Source organism: Kryptolebias marmoratus, linkage group LG8 (genome assembly GCF_001649575.2).
Source record: "Kryptolebias marmoratus isolate JLee-2015 linkage group LG8, ASM164957v2, whole genome shotgun sequence".
In the NCBI taxonomy this organism is placed as follows: Eukaryota; Metazoa; Chordata; class Actinopteri; order Cyprinodontiformes; family Rivulidae; genus Kryptolebias; species Kryptolebias marmoratus.
The window spans coordinates 18,969,335-18,986,837 of NC_051437.1; the positions used below are offsets into that span (position 1 = coordinate 18,969,335).

Sequence of the window (17,503 nt, forward strand, 5' to 3'; positions counted from 1 at the left end):
CAGTAGCTTACACGTCATTTTAATCACATGAAATGTTACTTAAGGTCACCCTGTTGAATCAAATTAGGACAAAGCGATGATATGTCAGACAAAGAGTCTATTTTTAAACATACATACATAAAAGTTAATAACTACGAGAAGCAGAGGAAGGAAGACATTAAACGCTCGAAAGATAAATGTGCTTTTACAAAAAGGAATAATTTCTTTAATTAAGGTTAGTGATGATTGTTGTACAGATTTGTCTTGAAACGAGCTGGGACACTTGGATAATTACAAATGTTAAAATAAAGTTAATATGGGCATTATTCTGGTGTGTATTCCTTTCAGTTTTTACCTCCGACAGACTCAGCTCCTCGTATTCACTTTACTGAAAGCCACTTCTGACTGGACTGATATTTTTCAATGTTACATTTTCTTTTAGTATCGTCTCGATCCTGCTGCTAATAAAAATGCTACTAACATTAAATTCACATTAAGCCACTTTTTCTTAAAACCGTAACCAAATCTTTGAACTGTTGTAAGTTTTTTACCATTATACAGTGTCCCAACTTCTTTAAAAGACAAAGTTGATGAAAAAGGCACATTCATACCACGGCCCTAAAAGGCATCATCCATTCAGAAGGCTCTTCAGTGACAAAGATTCAAAGTGGAATGTGAGGGAGCAAACAGAAACTTGGTATTAAAATAAGAAAAGTAGATGGACAACGCTGCTATGGCTCTTGTCCTCAGAGTTTTCCCATTTCCTTTCGAGGAATGTGCAAAGCCAGTTATCTTAAACACAGCATCTGTCGAAATATATTAACCGTGATCCTTTTAGGGAGAGTGTTGATTTGCAGCTTCACAAGCCAGAATTTCAAATATATATTAAAATACTACTCTATAATCATTTTAAATGAACAACATTCAGTCGTATTGTTTATATAACTAGTGCTATCTTCCTCAGATAAGTGGATGTTACCTTTTCAGGGCCCGTATGATACTATTTAACAAGATTATTTCATGCGTATACTGTAAAAGAAACATAAAATCCTAAAACAATGTTCATACTATCGCAGAGTTTGCTTTGGCTCAACCTAAACTCTGGATTAAGGAATGTGCCCATAAACTCTTAATGCCACTGACAAACAAAAACATAAATGGTATCTTTAGTTTCATATATACGGCCATCATTTGGCACTGTGCGTAAATAGAGTAAACAAACAAATCGACAGCTCTGTGATCAAGAAACATAACAGTAGCAACTAATTACACGTCAACACATGCAAGCAGGCTGTTCTTTAAAGACGAGACATAATGGTAGCTGATTATATATTAGAAGTCATCTATATGTATTACTCTGAAATATTTAACACTACTTCTGAGGTGCTATTTAATAAGTTACATTCAGCTTAAGTAAAATAATTCCTCCATTTTGTTGCAGTTTTAGAAAATAAAATAGATATCTCTGTTTATCCCAGGACAAGTGCTCGCTGAGTATCAGACATCCTCGTTAATACCTGCGAACAAAACACAGGCAGATTTTTACCAAGTGATCGCACAAATCTGCTGCGGTTACAAAACAGGAGCTGGGAAGTGACGGAAGCTGGCAAAAAGCTGTACATCGGGGTGACACCAACCTGTAGTAATTAGGTTTGAAAGGGCCATTCTTGTTGAGCCCCATGTACTTGGCCTGCTCATCAGAAAGCTCCGTCAGGTGAGCATCAAAGTTTGGCAGGTGCAGGCTGGCCACATACTCGTCTAAAAGCAGAGACAGACTGTAATTCACACTGTCTGCATGCGTAACGCTCACCATCTTTGGTTCTCCGAAAGGATGCACGTTTTTCAAAATGTCAAAAGGTGGCGGCAGTGAGCAACAACTGGTAGAAGCAGAGTGCAAAGGCTTACCCATTTTTTTGGGCAGAAGATAAACGTCTTGTTTGTACCGTCCTTCTGGAGCATTATACAACTCAATCAAAGCCAGGGCCTGCAGACAACACAGAGCACACGACAGCTACGGTATTCAAAAGTCATGGCTGCAAAATGAAAACATGTTTCTGCAGGATAAAACCGCCTACCTGAGTTGTAGCAGTGATGGACAATACAAACGTAGGCACTGTAGAGCAGCTCAAATTCAAGAGGCGACCCTGAGATTACACAAATACATACACACAGTCTGCTGTGGGTTCTGTACACAAACCAAATATACATTTCTATTTTAACAAATAATGCCCCTTTTGTGCCACTCGCTAACCAGAAACATTAGGAGGATTTACAGCAGCGCTGTCAAGGACTTTACCTCTGCCAGCAGAACAACCCTCTTTCCATCTGGCCAGATGATGTGGTCGACCTGAGAGCGAACCCTCTCCCAGGTCAGTTCAGGGCTGCGTAGGCTTGCCTGTTGATATAAGAAGACATAAACTCCCATAAAAAGACTAAAGTTAATAAGATCAAACACACGTGCCACCAAAACAGCTCTGAAAGGTCAAACAACAAAACCAACGTTTCTCAGTGCGACGCGTGGAGCCTGGTCAAGTGCTTTTGGCGGTATAATCATTTAAGTTTTGAGCGGGGGTGGGTCAAAGGGATTGAGGACCACAGAAGCAATATGTTGGTGTAAATTCTCAGTCGTCCAGGACTGCAAGGCAGCTGGACTTCTCTTCTGAAGATTCGACTTATCGGCCTGGAACTCCCATCTCACGATGGTGATTGTGACATGTTGTTGAAGCACAAGTCGTAAACAAATGACACAGTTCCACAACAATGGCTGAAATGCTTTAAAGAGCAGTTTAAACAAGAGAGACAGCGAGTTGTGGTTCGTTTTTAGCCTTCTCCTCACAAGTCATTTATAATTACATTACCATCAAGCAACTGGCTGAAGGTCTGGTTTATGCAAAACATTTATGAAATCTCCATGTATCACTGGCTGTTATATCATTTACATGCATGGTCAGCGTACCACAACTGGAAGTTAAAGAAAGTTGGTCAAAGAAACAAAGCATGGTGGTCACATTCTACATACTGCACCTTTAACAACAGAGGCAGAATCAGTAAGCAGCGCTTTAACATCCAGGCAACCTGGATTTCTAAAACAAGAACTTTAACCCAGATGACTTTAAATGAGGAATGAGACATTAGAGCATTTTTGGTAGAATTTACTGGATTATATGTGATTAGAAAGTACAAAAACAAGATTTGACTCTCTGTGTGTTTGTAAGGAAAAGTCAGTTTTCCATGACATTACGTATTTGTTCATAATCGTATTTAACTTTAAACTTTCCTGAAGATTAAAGCCTAACTGTATGTTATGACTCCGTTTGAAGGGTGTTGTATTACTTTTTTATCCGAGTTCAAAGTAGAAATTCTCAGACAGATGCATACCACGTCTATCTCGGTGTTGGAGTGCCCCATGTTGCAGACGATGCAGCCATTCTTCATTCGATCAAGCTGTTCTCTGGAAACAACATTCTTGTTGCCTGTATAAAAATAAAAAACAATAATTAAACTGACAAACTCCACAGAGTCAGCGCAAAACATATAAACAAGTGTTTTATCGTGTCTCAGAGCACATAGATTCAACACAACTTTTATACAGCATAGCATTTTTTAAACTCAAGATTATTAAAGGAATGCATATCGTTTGACCACGGCCTAAACTCATCTTATGAGAAGGGAAGCCGTTTTGGTCAAAGCTTGTAAATGACATTACGTGTGATCTCATGTGCAAGATCTTGTGAGATGTTTTAGCCCTCTGAGTATGTAATGAGGACGACTCTCAGCTACTACCACATCAAATTTTAGCTCAACATCTGTAAAACTGACAGACTTAGAGGCATTCTCGTTTTGGCCAACGTCAATTAGCTGTGACTTTAAAAGTCAATCCAACTGTTAATTCCTGAAAGTTTCATTAAAATCCATCCAGTGGTTCATGGGATATTTTACTAACAGACAGTCAAAGTTGACTACAATAGTAATTCTGAATTAGCTTAAAGAGTTTTGAGGATTTCCTTGGGCACTCAGCTAAAACTGCAAGACTGCAAGCACCCAAAGAGTCCTTTAATCAACTTAATGAAATGTCTAGTTTCACCCAGAAAATGCAACAAGAATAAAATAAACTGGGGACATAATTGAATGCTGGAAACGTTGTGATCATTAAAGCAGAAGTAACAGGTGTCACTGCATGGGGCGCAGTACCAGTGCAAGTTATGACCACGTCCATCTGCCGAATGACCTCGCTCAGCTTGACCACTCGGAATCCGTCCATGCTGCGTGGATAAAAAAAACATTTGTTTTGCCCATCACAGCTGATGTAATGCACGACGCAGAAACGAATTGTAGCGGAGAACATTTAGTGATGCGGTAGCGCTGAGCAGTCATGCGCGGTGACTCACCAGGCCTGCAGGGCGCAGATGGGGTCAATCTCTGTGATGCAAACAATGGCTCCGAGGGCTTTCAGAGCAGTGCAGCAGCCTTTCCCCACCTACGGATTACAAAATCGTGCAATAAAAAAGGTCTGCCACTCCAGCGAAAAATCCTATCAGATTTTATGCAAAGTAAGTTTTTTTTTTAACTTAGAAATGAGTCACCTCTCCATAACCACACACAACCACTTGTTTGCCTCCAAACATTATATCTGTGGTCCTCTTCAAGCTGGCAGAGACAAGCACAAGATCTCGATCAGTTTGGAATATCTTCACGCTTCAAACGCAGTTATATTTCACCACAAACAAAAAAAAAACTAACAGAAATACATAAATCAATCAATTTTCCCGAGGATTCAGTCTGCTCACCCATCCAGGATAGATTCACGGCAGCAGTAGAGATTGTCGAACTTCTGCTTGGTAACCGAGTCGTTCACATTCATCGCAGGGACACACAGCTTACCAGCCTTAGACAGCTGGTATAATCTGAGAGAAAGCATGATGAACCATGTTTATACAGATCACATATACATTATGCATGCGCAAGAAAAGTCCTACGTGACCTTAAACTTTCCAGAGCATCTGGCTAATCGAGTCTGTTAAGGGCTGAGCAGGCAGTACTGCAGCTCTGCCTCGTGTCTCAAAGAGCCTGAAGACAAACCAGGTCCTTTATCATCATGTATCAGTACTAACACGACTAATAAAACATCAGATACTGTTTCTGTTGACATAATATACAGTCATCAGACACTGGGGACATGGAGAGCCTGGTTTCCTTCTAGACAAATTCTTTGGAAGACACTTTGCAGAAATGGGTTTTAAAGGTACATTAACCTCAGTTTAAAATACTTCGATACTCTAAAGACGTTTTTCCCTTCTTCTTCCTCCGCAGCTCCAGCTCACCTGTGAACACCAGTGACACTCTCCTCCACGATGCCCCGCACCTTTTTGAAGACACTCGGATACTTCTTGTACACCCAGTGAGTTAAATCTCCCCCGTCATCCAAGATCTACGGGAAACAAATCAATCACAGCAATAAAGATCTAAAACAGGAGCCAATTAAGATGTTTTTTTTGTTTGTTTGTTTACGTACCATGTTGGCCTGCCAGCCCTCAGTGTTGACGCAGCGATCGATGCACCACCAGAAGTCGTCCTCTGATTCACCCTTCCACGCAAACACGGCCACGCCTGCAGGAATCGGACCACATGGCGGGCAAAGACACCACGAGCTCATTAGCATGCGTTACGGAGTGAACGCACAGGTGGGAAATGGGTCTTAATGGGTCTCAAGTTACCTTCGAGTTCATTAAAGTTTATTGTTCAACAGAATAATTAAAACAAAACCAAAAGCCCATTTTAATGTAGTGTAGACTGTTAATAAAAAAAGGGTTTTATTTGTATAAAATAGACCTTTTTATAATTACAGTAACCTAAAATAAATAACTATTATGTGCCAATTGGGTCCCCCAAAGCAATATCTCTAAGCTAAAAAACCTCCCACTAAAGTAAGGTGTTAGTGTTTCCTGAAATGCTACAGTGTATAGTTTGCTTCATGAAATATCACATTTACTTTTTAAATAAACTACCCTTTTAATTGTTTTAAATTGTAAAACGCTGTCGAACATTGTTTTGTTTTGCACCTTACAACTCTCATAATGCTTGGTTTCTCTTCACAGACCTGTTACACGATGACTTTTATAAAGAGATTAAGTTTTAAGAGAGAAAGTCTCAGCAGTGACCCGGCCACGGAGGGGAGATGGTCTCACCTATCTCAGCCAGAGCAGCTGCCACCTCGTTTTGAGTGGAGTAGATGTTACAGGCGGTCCAGCGACACTGGGCACCGAGAGCCACCAGGGTTTCAATCAGGACCTGAGAGGAGACAATGAAGTATGCATTAAAAGGCGGCAGCTGCGAGACGTGAAAAAACATCAGATGAACATGCAGCGAGCAGGACGGGAGGACGTACAGCTGTCTGAGCGGTTATATGGGTGCAGCCCACGATCTTGGCCCCGGCCAGCGGCTTCTCTCCCTGAGCTCTCTTCCTCAAGGAAATCAGAGCAGACATGTCTGGAGTTGGAGAAGCACAGCACAGTTAAAGGTAACTAGATTTGGTCTGTTTTGAGAGCAAAGTCTGAGGCATTTTCACTAAATTTCAATAATAACCAGATGTAATGGTGACAAGATCAGCATCACAAGTGTGCTTAACCCATAATATCATACAAACAAAACAGAGAACAAGTGCATCAGCTGGTCAATCGAAGAAAGTCAGTTTTTAATGTCAACACGGACAGCTGAATTTCACAAGGAGCTCACAGGCTCTTCTCAGGAAAACAGAATTTGCAAATAACAAAAACGGTTTGTTGCAAGAATGGGAACCAAATCAGCTGCTTGTGGGTTAAAACCTCCTGAGAGGACGTAATGGTTTTGTTTTGGGTGAATGAAAAGTGTGCAACTTTTTTTTTAACTACACAAAAAACAGCTCCTGTCTTTAAAGTGATGATGCAGAGACTAGGTGTAAAACAGCAAGCTGATAGAAGAGCAGCGTCAGTGACAAAAACGACTGTCGTTACTCAAGTTTTAGGCCTTAACAGAGCAAAACAGAAGCAAATACACACACATTAGTTTGTATTTCTATCTTTGTTAGGACATTGTATTGACTTTCATTCATTTAGGTAGCCTAACGCAGACTATAACCCTAATCATTACAGTACGAAAAAGCTTTTATTGTATAAATGGCAGAGAGAGAAGACCTTTTATCCTGCCTGTCTCACAGTGAAATCACTAACAGTGAAACTAGCAATTCATATAGTAATATACTTGAATCCTTCTTGTGCAGGAGAGGTGATTCCACAGAAAATGCTACAAACTCATATTTGCTTTAACTAAGATGAAGAGACAGACTCATAAGAAAGCAAAAAAAACTCCACCAAATACACCACACTACCTGTCAGTGAGGTCAGGCATACCTTGCTCTGCGATTTCAATTTCTCGACGGCCAAACTCGGCCTGTTTTATGTTCTTCACACAGAAATCGGTGCTGCCGTGGGAGTTGACCTGGGCTTTGTCCCGGGGGGAGGTTTCATCATCTGAGCTGTCGGTGTAAGATGCAGCTGGGAAACGGAGAGCACAAAAGATCACTTTGGTGCTAAAACACACGAGGGAGCCAATTATCAAATACATCAAATCTACTGTGTGAAAGGAGGAGCTTGCACTTCCTGTGCTTCCTGTACCTGTGTACCTGCACCGATCCTCTACATATCACCTGCATTTATGGTTCGGCATGTGCAACCTTCAAAATGTCTGGGTGAGAGTCATTTACCTGAGCTGTAGCTGTCTGTGGAGGACTGCGAGATGGACCGCGAGAGAGAGCGGCGGCCCGCTTTAGTCGGAAACTTGCTGAACTCCTGTTTGTCCTCCGCGTTTGCAAACTGAATCTGAAGAAGACAAGATGAAGCAAAGCATAAAGATTTAAAGCCAGGCAACTTAGTAATTAACTCTTTGTTGTTTGGATTTTGGTATCAGTTTGAACAAACTGAGGGTCGTCAGTGAAATCAGGAGGATGGGAAGAAAAAGCAGCAGCATCATCAGATTACCAGTGACGATGCTCTGTAATATGCTTACATAAAGTGTTCATACTCTGATTATATTATTTGGGCTCATTGTGCTGTTTCAGGCACAGAACCTTCCTTTCAAAAAAAAAAAGAAAGAAAGAAAGGAAATTAGCTTGTTTAAGGAAAACACAGGTGGAACAGGAAGAAGAGGGTTGGAGCTTATTTTTAGATGTTCTCTCCTGTTCCGTGATTTATGCTTTGTTCAAATACACAGGCTTGAGTTGTTGTTAGATGTGATTCATCGTGTTAACCAAACCCTTCAAAGAGCCTGAGATCAAAGACCTGGAAACACGTTACATAAAAAAAAAAAATCTCTACTCTTCAAAATCTGGGGTTGCAAAACTCAGAATCTGTAAATAAACTGGGCAGGGTGTACGTCACTTATTCAACACTTTACAGAAACAGGAAGGAGCATCAGGGGTCACGTGATGTTCCTTTTATTTTACACTTTTAGTTATTGGGACTTTGACTTGTCCGCCGGGCCGACAGGTGATGGTGAAACGAGCCACCTTCACTGAAACGAACTGTATCATGCCACAACCTAAAGCCCGGTCAGTGTGTCAAAGATATGAAAAAGGTCAGCTTTTCCAGGAATTTCTCCTCTCGTCTCGGTGGCTCAGAGTCCAGATCCCTGATCAGACTTTGATGTTGTGTCTCTGTCTTTCAAACAGTCCTGTTTCATGTTATAACACTGTGTACTGTCAGGTACCCGTGCTTCTTGCCTGCAGAATGCCTTGCAGGATTTTTCCTGATTGTTCTGCCCCTTGCTCCTTTTTTTTAAATTTCTCACCATATGACTTTTCTTTCACAGTGGAGGTAAAGTGCTACTTTAAGGCTCTTCACTGCACCTCCTGATGCATTCACTTGTCTGAAATGTCTTCATTCATTGCGACAGTGCTGTCACATTTCCTCCGTCCCTTATTTTCATCATCCACAACGTGTGTTTGGGGTGCAAACGGACGAGCGGGCCGACAGAGTTGACACAACACACAGGGGATGAGTTAAGGGCCACACAAATGTTAGACTAACAACAAGATGGGTAAGATTTGATCTTTACTGTAGCACATATACTGCCCAAGAAATATCAAATGACAGATGAAGTTTGGTATGATTTGTCATTTAAATTACCAGAGTAACTACAGTCTCTGTGTGTTTTTAAGCCGCAGTCCTAATTTCAATAAGCACCAAGACTTGGGCTCCAGAGATCCACTGCAAGAGTAAAAAGAAACTCAAGAAGCTTGGGAGACAGAACGAAGAGAGCGGATCTCTGCATGCCTCTGTTTTCACAACTGAAGTGTGGAACCGGTCTCAAAACAGAACATTTAGTTATACTTTGCATCAGTTTATTCAGATTTCAGCAGACAAGTTGGAGTCTCTGCACCCTCTTCTCTCGGTTTATGAATACTAAAAACAGACAGTGCTTCTCTTCGGGTTACAAGAGTGAATAAAACATTACATCGATCGAATTAACGACGAATTACTCAGCGTTACAGAAGGCTGCATAAAGTTTCTGCCACTTTTACACAAAACCCTTTGCCAGATGAGGTGACATTAAGCCTCTAACATAACTTTAACAGAGAGTTTCTCAGTAACTAGAAAAGAAACTAAAAAAAAAGACAGAAAACTTGAGTAATCTTAACTGATCCATGTTTGGGACATCCAATAACTTGTCCATCAGGGACAACTCACCCGTTCTCTAGCATGTCCATGTTTGTGTGCCATAGCTGCCTGCTGCCGCCCGCTGCTCTCTCCAGTTTTCCAGCCTACCTCTCTGAGCCTCTGTGTCCTCTGTGTGATGGTACCAGGTGTCCCTGATGCTATTATCCCAGAACACTCCCAGGCAGAGCAGGGGGAGGTTCCCACCTATTACCGTGACTTCTAATGGCCAACCTGGACTGAAGCGAAGGGAGGAAAAAGAGAGGCCTGCACAGAAAAACTCAGATTTAACTCTCTTTCAGCTCCCTGTGGTGATCCTTTAGGTGCAAGAAGAGCAGGGTTCAAATGAGAAAAAGAAATAAAATAAAATCCCACCCACACACGGGCACAAAACACATTTGCCAAAGCTTATATTTTCCAAGTTTCTAATTTGGAGCACTAAATGCAAGGGGATTGGCAGGAGGAATTAAACCCTGTCTTCATTAGCCTTCTGCTGCATCAATACGCATCCCCGTAGTTCCTGCAGCTAAAAATACCCTTTCTCTGTCAGATAGCACCAGGTCACGGACTTAAGCCGAAGAGTGTGTGACTGTCGGTCAGTGGCGTAAAGGCTCAGCGTGGCTCTGACATAAGGCAACACTAACCGGACACCACTAGAGCTCTAATGCACCATCTAGCTGTAATCCACGCAGATCTTTAGTACCTACGGCTCTCATTCAGCAAGCCAAAGACACGGAGTCTGAAGCTCAAACAGGCGCAAGATTCGAGTCAAGCAACTGGAACGGAGGCGTCGCTTCAAAGTGCGCATCTCTTGGTCTGCGGACACCTGTTTGATCAACGCACGCACGACTGATTACAGTGTTGTGAAAAAAAACACGCTGTACGCTAATCCCTCTTTCCTCCGAGACTCTGTGACCTTTGGCTGAAAATATAACTTCCACAGATTACCAAGAAGATTATTCAAGAAATCCAAAGTGCTGGTGACAAACACTACATTTAACTCATTATGACCTGATAAACGAGAGCGCCTGAATGCATGCGTGGACAGCACACACACCTGGATCACGCTGCCTATTTTAGGCCTTCATAAACGACCAGTACATGTCACACCGATTGAGCTTGGGATCCCAAAATTTTGATAATAACCTGCATCAAACTGAAGGATGAAAGACTAAACAAATGTCCGACTGTACGAGTTTTTACAGCAGGAGAATCGAATATATCACAAAGATCTGGCAGAGATATCAGTCCAACAATAAAAGGACATCAAGTGCCGACACTGGCGCTCTATTAGAGTCAGACACTAAATAAAAATGGAGGGAGGCGAAGAAAAGGAGACAGCTGTGGACGCGCTCGTGGCTGGAAAAGAAGACGTTGGTTGGTCACAGCAGCAGTCACGCCACGATCTGTGCTGGCAAAATGACTCACAATGAGGAATTTTATCAATATTGAGTCATGAATGTTTTTAAATTCTCCATCTCCAGAGCTTCAAAATGATGCATAGTTTACTGAAATTTTGTGATTTTCCACCTGGCAACAAGTTAGTTGTGTTTAAAAAAAAGGAGTGCCGGCTTGAAAACTGGATTTTTATTGGTCTGGAGTGACGTCATCAGGACTTTAACTAATAAGGGGAATCCCTAAGATTCACAATGACGCCAAACAATATAGGAAGGGACTTCCTGGTGCTACACCAGCCAGCAGAGAAAGATCATCAATTTCAGAGGAAATTATAAGAGCTATAAGAAAAAGGATTATTTCTGAAGACATACTTGAATTTAAAGGCAGATTAGGAAGACTGCATGCTATTTTAGCTACTGTGATCACTGGATGGTGTCTTTATGGACACAAATTTCAATTATGACAAAAATAGTTTCATGTTTTTTTGCACAGCGGCCTGTTCTCATTCTGACTCATTCTGCCAGAACGGATCACACATTTCAGACACTGATTGATGTTTGTTGTTGGTCATCTTTGGCCATGTGAGTGCTGAATCAGCTGACCACTGAGCTTGTCACACTGATTCAAACTCTTTTTTTTTCACAATAAAATATTTTATCTTGGACAGCCTAAAACTGCAGCGTGAGCTCGGGATTATTGGGTAGAAAAAAGGTAGAAATCTTTGATTCACACGATGAGAAACAGCGGGACAGTAGGAAATTAATAAAGGGTGAGGTGTATTTCTTAGCATGGTGACCTTTCTACCAGTCTGAACAACTTGTACAGAAACAGCACCTAAATCATGTGAACTAAGACTTTCAGTAAGCTCAAGAGAGAAAGTTGACATTTATTTATAGAGTTAGCTGGACCCAAAGCACCACAGAGAAATATTTTTTCCACGGAGGCCCGTAAGAAGTATTACGTAAGAGCTTGATAGCATTAATTTGTGGAGTCCTGTTATATAATATAGAAAATCAAAATGTTTAATTTCGACTCGTTTCTTTAATTTTCTAGATGTTTATTTAATTTCACTGAAGGAAAACAGATACAACTTTGAGTCTCATAAACCTCTGCCGTAGGGATGGCAAATAAAAAATGATATGTTGGAGAAAAAAACAAAACAAGACAGAAGATAGGAAGATTCTTCTGCTTCCGTGAGCAGCAGCCCACACCCACTGGGATCAGGAGCAAAACGATGATGCACGAACAGCTTCAAAGTGAGTAAGTCGCATTACCAGGGGGCTGAATTGCATAACTGCTGAATATATTCAAAGAGAGCGCTGCAGCAGAGCGGCGGCGTTCTTTGACTCATGCGCTCAGTTCCAGTTTATGGCATCGATTGGGTTCACCTTACTAATTGCACATTTCAACCGACAAACGGCCGCAATGATCCAGGACATTAGCAAGTTTTGTTTCACTCAAACACATGTTTCAGGCAGACGCTCGGCTCTGACATTCGTCCGTAACTCACTGGTTTGTTTTCGTAAACCCAGCTCACATTCCTGTCATCCAATATGTTAAAAACAGGCTCCCTGAGGCGGCTCACATTCGGCACGTTATTGCCTGTCAGACAGGGGGGGGGCTGAGGTTTATGAGCCCTGCTGCTGGGAAAATACATTTGAGGAAGGGAGGGGGGGGGGGTCGTGCCATATTTTGCAGGAAAAAAATGGAGAAATGAAATTACAAAAGGGAAACGAGAGCAATATATTGTCAGTTAAGTTCGGGTGATTTCTAAGGACCAATGCAATATAATAACTATGACTATAATTTTATTAGCATAGTAATATGTGGGAAAATAACTGTTGTGCTTTTATTACATTTTATTATCCCCTTTTTATACAGAGAGTGTGTTCCCTTCAATGCAGCCAGGCCGTGCTGAAATGTCATGGTTCTAACACTAACACATGCTGCCACAATAAATAATTAATTTCTGCAACCATGAAAGCAAATTATAAAGCGAAGCTTTTAAGATATTCACTGCTTTGCAATCTGCCACTCTGAAATGTGAAATTCACAACACCAGTTGTGTTATGGTACATCGTTTCATTGTTGTTACTGCCTTCAATTCTTAGTTTTTAGCTGACATTTTGACAAGACTTTAAAATAATAATAAGAAAAAACTTGCATAGATTTGGTAACTGTTTGTAAAATAATCAGTCAAGCAGCACCAAAGGTGAGGATCTGCCTCTTATTTATCTAAGCGAGTGATTCTCTGTGCTGGGATTCTTAAGGTTTGCCTTAAATCCTTTTCCATCACCTGCTGCTGATTTATGAGTCACTCTGAGTAAAATCTACTGCTGAGAAAAATATAAGCAACTAATTTTAATCTGAACATCAGCTGCTGGTCTGCCAATGACTGTCACTACAAATGTCGCATCAAACTGTAAAGTTGCTGCACATCCCATAAAAAGATATAAGAAAGAGCAGGACAATCCATAAGTAAAAAAGAATCTGTTAGAAACAGGAGTTTCTACTCAGGCATTTGAGTGTTAAATGTGATAGCCAGTGGTGTAACATTAGTTGATTTACTGAAGAACAGATTAATTATTTAGTGTGAGGGTTCAAATGAGAACGACCACAGAAAGAATGAGATCCAGGATACAAGTACAAGCGGCTGAAATATATTTCCTCCATAGGGTGCTACGGCTCAGAGGTAAGGTGAGGGAGGGGGGCTCGGAGTAGAGCCGCTGCTGCTCCGCATCAAAAGGAGTCAGGTGGTGGTTCGGGCATCTGATGGCTCCGAGGCGCCTCCCACTGGAGGTTTTCCAGGCACGCCCCACTTAGAGGAGACTCAAAGACAGACCCAAAACTCGCTGGAGGGATCTTATATTCCCTCTGGCCTGGGAACGTCTTGGAGAGGCAATGTGCAGCAATATTACAATGTTGTTATTATTAAAATATCTATGCTTATTTTTTCATATTTTCACATCAGTATTTAGTGTCAGGGTTTATTACTAGTTCATACCACCATATCGATTAAACATAAACAATGTGAGAAGTTTGTTGCTGAACTTCAAAAACATAATGAGCTTAAAACAGGAGAATCTGCAAAATCTGTTCATATTTGTTTACCAAACGATTTGGGGACCACTCTTTGTTCAGTAATTATTGTAATTATTTAACTCATTTTAGTTTTGTGTCATTAACTGATAACATCTGCCAAGCTCTTTTATTTTTCAAAGACATTAAATAATCGTCTGATTGAGAAGTTCTTGTTGGGATTTTTGAATATCTGCACTTAAATGTTAATTGTGCTGGAAAGAAAATGGTAAAACAAAATAAACACTAATTAAAATACTCTTAAATAAATTTACTGGGCTTAACCGGCATGAGAGTTTTGAATTAGACGACCCCACTAAGAATTTTTGGATTGAAAAGATGTCTGAACATCTACACTAGATGCCCTACAGGTTCCTGCATTTATCTGATGCTGGCAGGAATAAATATCCATGGTGTGTGTGGGAGGTAATCTCAGGATATCAGCGCTTCTCACATCCATTAACCAGCCATGTCAATAATGTGGCACCGCTACAATTTAAGACTGTTTACAAACACGATCATACCTCTGATTGACGATGGCACTATTGTCATTAACTCTTCTGGATCTGAACCAGAACTGATGTCTCTGTTGGACCGTGTCTCATTATCTCCCGCCACTGAAAGGCGAGGGCGGACAATAGTGTCTTTGCTCGCGTCTGTGTATTCCTGTATTTGTGTGGCACACTTCCTGAGCGCTAACAGACTCCGTTTGCTTCCAATTTTGACATGAACTGACGGAGTCAACGCTGTCTGTTAGCAAAATATCTCAAGAACAACTGGACAAACTTTGATTAAAATAGGAGGAAATAATCACTGGATGTAAATACACACAACTGATCCAATTCAAGATGGTCACCACGGCCAAGATAAGAACAGAAAAACTATGCTATGATTTGGTCAGTTTAACAGATATTGAGCTAAAATTTGGTGTGACGCTGGCTGACAACATTCCCAACACGAACTCTGAGGCCCAGTTTACACGTGAACGACCTCCTGGAAATGTCACAGATTTACCAACGTGGATTGTTCACACGGTGAGGCTGTGACTGCATTTGATGTTCAGACGAGAACGCTGCAGTTTGCTTGTCAGGTCGCTAGCTGGCGCTGTCAGGTCACTTTTATTCTCAATGAAAACAGTTCAGTGCAAAATGCCAAACACGCGAAAGTTCGTTTTTTGACCGGCAATGAGGTCGGCGTTATTTTAAAATAAAAATATAAAAAGACTGAGGAAAACGTCCACTGATGGCTGACTGTGAACGCTTCTGCTTACAGGTAAGTCAAGTTTTCCAGCGAAAAGAGGGTTAAGGTTTGACCAGAACAGCTACAATTCCATCATTTCTAGGCATAAGATAAGATCAAAAGGTCAGCTTAAAACTCTTTCCAAGGAAGGCTAAACTTTTGATTTATCATTGCAGGCTGAATACGGCCCAGGAGCCAAAATATTAATTAAAAAAAAACCGTATGGAGGACAAAATACAGCAAACTACACATGTGTGATTTAAAAAGGATGTTGCATTGTCTTCACAGTGTGTAAATATTTGGCTGTGCGAAACACAAACCCTGTAACAGCAGCAGATAACGCCGTCTGAACCGGGGCTGACCCGTTCCCAGCTGCCTCGCTCAGAGGTGGGTCTGTAACACGAACAGCCCACCCGAGGAGGGTCTTTTTGTGTCACGCCGTTGCATAACCTAAAGCCAAGGTGTTTTCCCACAGGTGTACAGTGTGCTCTCCTAACTGCATTGATGCCCACACACACACACGGGCACACACACACACTTCTTCTGAACGAACTCAAACCTTTGCGAACACGGAACCGATTTAAGAAACAAAAAGATCTGGTTAAGTTGCACCTTTCAGGGGAACCACAAATCTTATGGTTGGTTTAACATTAATCCCCTGGTAATTAGTGTGCAGACCCCACTAACCCACCCACCCCCATCCCCCTGCTCATGTTAGATCAGCCATGTTAATCCATGCATTTCTCCACTTTAACCTTTAATCCAAGGTTTAACATGTTGTTAATGTTTTCTGACTGCACGATGCGGGCTTCATGAACGCACTGCGCACAAGCAGGAAGGTGGGATTCAAACAGATCCCTGACATTGAACCAGTTTAGCTGATTTGAAGAACTGGATGTGAACTTGAAACTTGCAGCTGCAGCTCCTGTCCGGGTTTTAATGTGAAGCTCGCTGCAGCAGCTCCGCGTGCCACCTTCACGTGCCACCGCCTGCCCCATCTCTGCCCCATCTCTGCCCGGTGGCAGGGGAGTGATGGCGGGCACCGCGTCCCTTACCTTCTTCACGGATTTCAACGTCGGGACGGCGGTGAAGGCGGCGGACGGCATCTCCCCGACGTTCATGTTCACGTCGCTGCTGTTCTTGCTGACGGTCAGCGCCGAGTATTTCTCCGCCACGTTCTCGGTCTCTTTCACATATTTGGTGCCCTGCTTGACCTCCGTCTTGCTGTCCACGGCCGAGTCTGTCATCGCATCCATTCAAGTAGTACTGAATGAGGAGAAAGGAAAGAAAGAAAGAAAGACGAGTTTAAAACTAGCTCTGCGCTCAAAGCTAGGCTCCGTGGCTCGAAAGCAGCTGAGCCCACTTCGAATGGGGTTCCTAAGCCTCGTCTTCTCCTCTCTAAAAGAGCGATTCGGGCGGTTGTTTCGGCCGAAACATCCCTGGGAAGGGGGCGGTTAGTTCGGGACTGTCACCTGAGGAAGGAGGCGGTGTGTAGCGGGGGGTTCATCCAGTCAGCGCCGGCCGGTGGGCTGAAAGAGAAGGAGGAACGGGGCTAATGCGGTACTCGTTACCTGTAAAGAGGGGGTATCTGCTTGTCATTTCCATTACTTATTAGTCCGCGCAGGCGTAGAAGGCCACTTGACGTTACCATGGCTAATTCTGCCAAGGAGGCTGAACTCAAGCTCCGCCCTCGTTTCGCTGTGATTGGTCGGCTGCGCCACCAACTTCTGCTGTCCCGGCTTCTGATTGGCAGAGCTTTGTGATCTCAACGCTGCACCTGAACGTCCTGTTCAAGGACGATACTTTTTTTAATCTTTTCCTTCAATTTTAAATTCTCTTTATGTTCTGCATTAATATTGTGTTCTTAGGCTTACACAGTAAATGCATTTATGTTCTGTTATTGTCTCTAGAGGGCGCTGTTGTGACAGAAAAGACGGCGTTAAAGAGTAAAAGAAAGAGGATACGAAGCAAAACCTTCTGTAATGGCGTCTGGTGTCATGATACAGTTATTATAATAAAGTTCGTGAGGTTCACTGTCCTCCTCTGTTTTTATTGCAACCACCACAACAGATATTTACATCGATTTATTGATATTCATATATATGCATTATATCAATATTGTC

At 42.0% G+C, this 17,503-nt stretch overlaps 1 protein-coding gene across 3 annotated transcripts; it reads right to left on the minus strand.

The window, feature by feature from the left end:
- Positions 1 to 342: 342 nt before the first annotated feature.
- On the minus strand, positions 343 to 17,057 carry ahcyl1 (adenosylhomocysteinase-like 1). Of its 3 annotated transcripts, none has more exons than XM_017417830.3 (18): positions 16,952 to 17,057; positions 16,436 to 16,646; positions 7,718 to 7,832; positions 7,365 to 7,508; positions 6,365 to 6,465; positions 6,165 to 6,267; positions 5,492 to 5,586; positions 5,301 to 5,407; positions 4,767 to 4,883; positions 4,563 to 4,626; positions 4,368 to 4,456; positions 4,171 to 4,241; positions 3,358 to 3,452; positions 2,276 to 2,374; positions 2,055 to 2,123; positions 1,885 to 1,963; positions 1,617 to 1,737; positions 343 to 1,496 (listed from the first exon to the last, which is right to left on the minus strand). In XM_017417830.3, exons 2-18 carry the CDS (start codon positions 16,634 to 16,636, stop codon positions 1,490 to 1,492), a joined length of 1,677 nt encoding a protein of 558 aa, XP_017273319.1. In that variant the 5' UTR covers positions 16,637 to 16,646; positions 16,952 to 17,057; the 3' UTR covers positions 343 to 1,489. The 3 variants fall into 3 exon arrangements, with proteins under 3 accessions (XP_017273319.1, XP_017273317.1, XP_017273321.1); XM_017417828.3 differs by having other exon boundaries at positions 16,853 to 17,002; XM_017417832.3 differs by lacking the exons at positions 16,436 to 16,646; positions 16,952 to 17,057 and adding an exon at positions 9,699 to 9,902.
- Between the last annotated feature and the right edge of the window lie 446 nt (positions 17,058 to 17,503).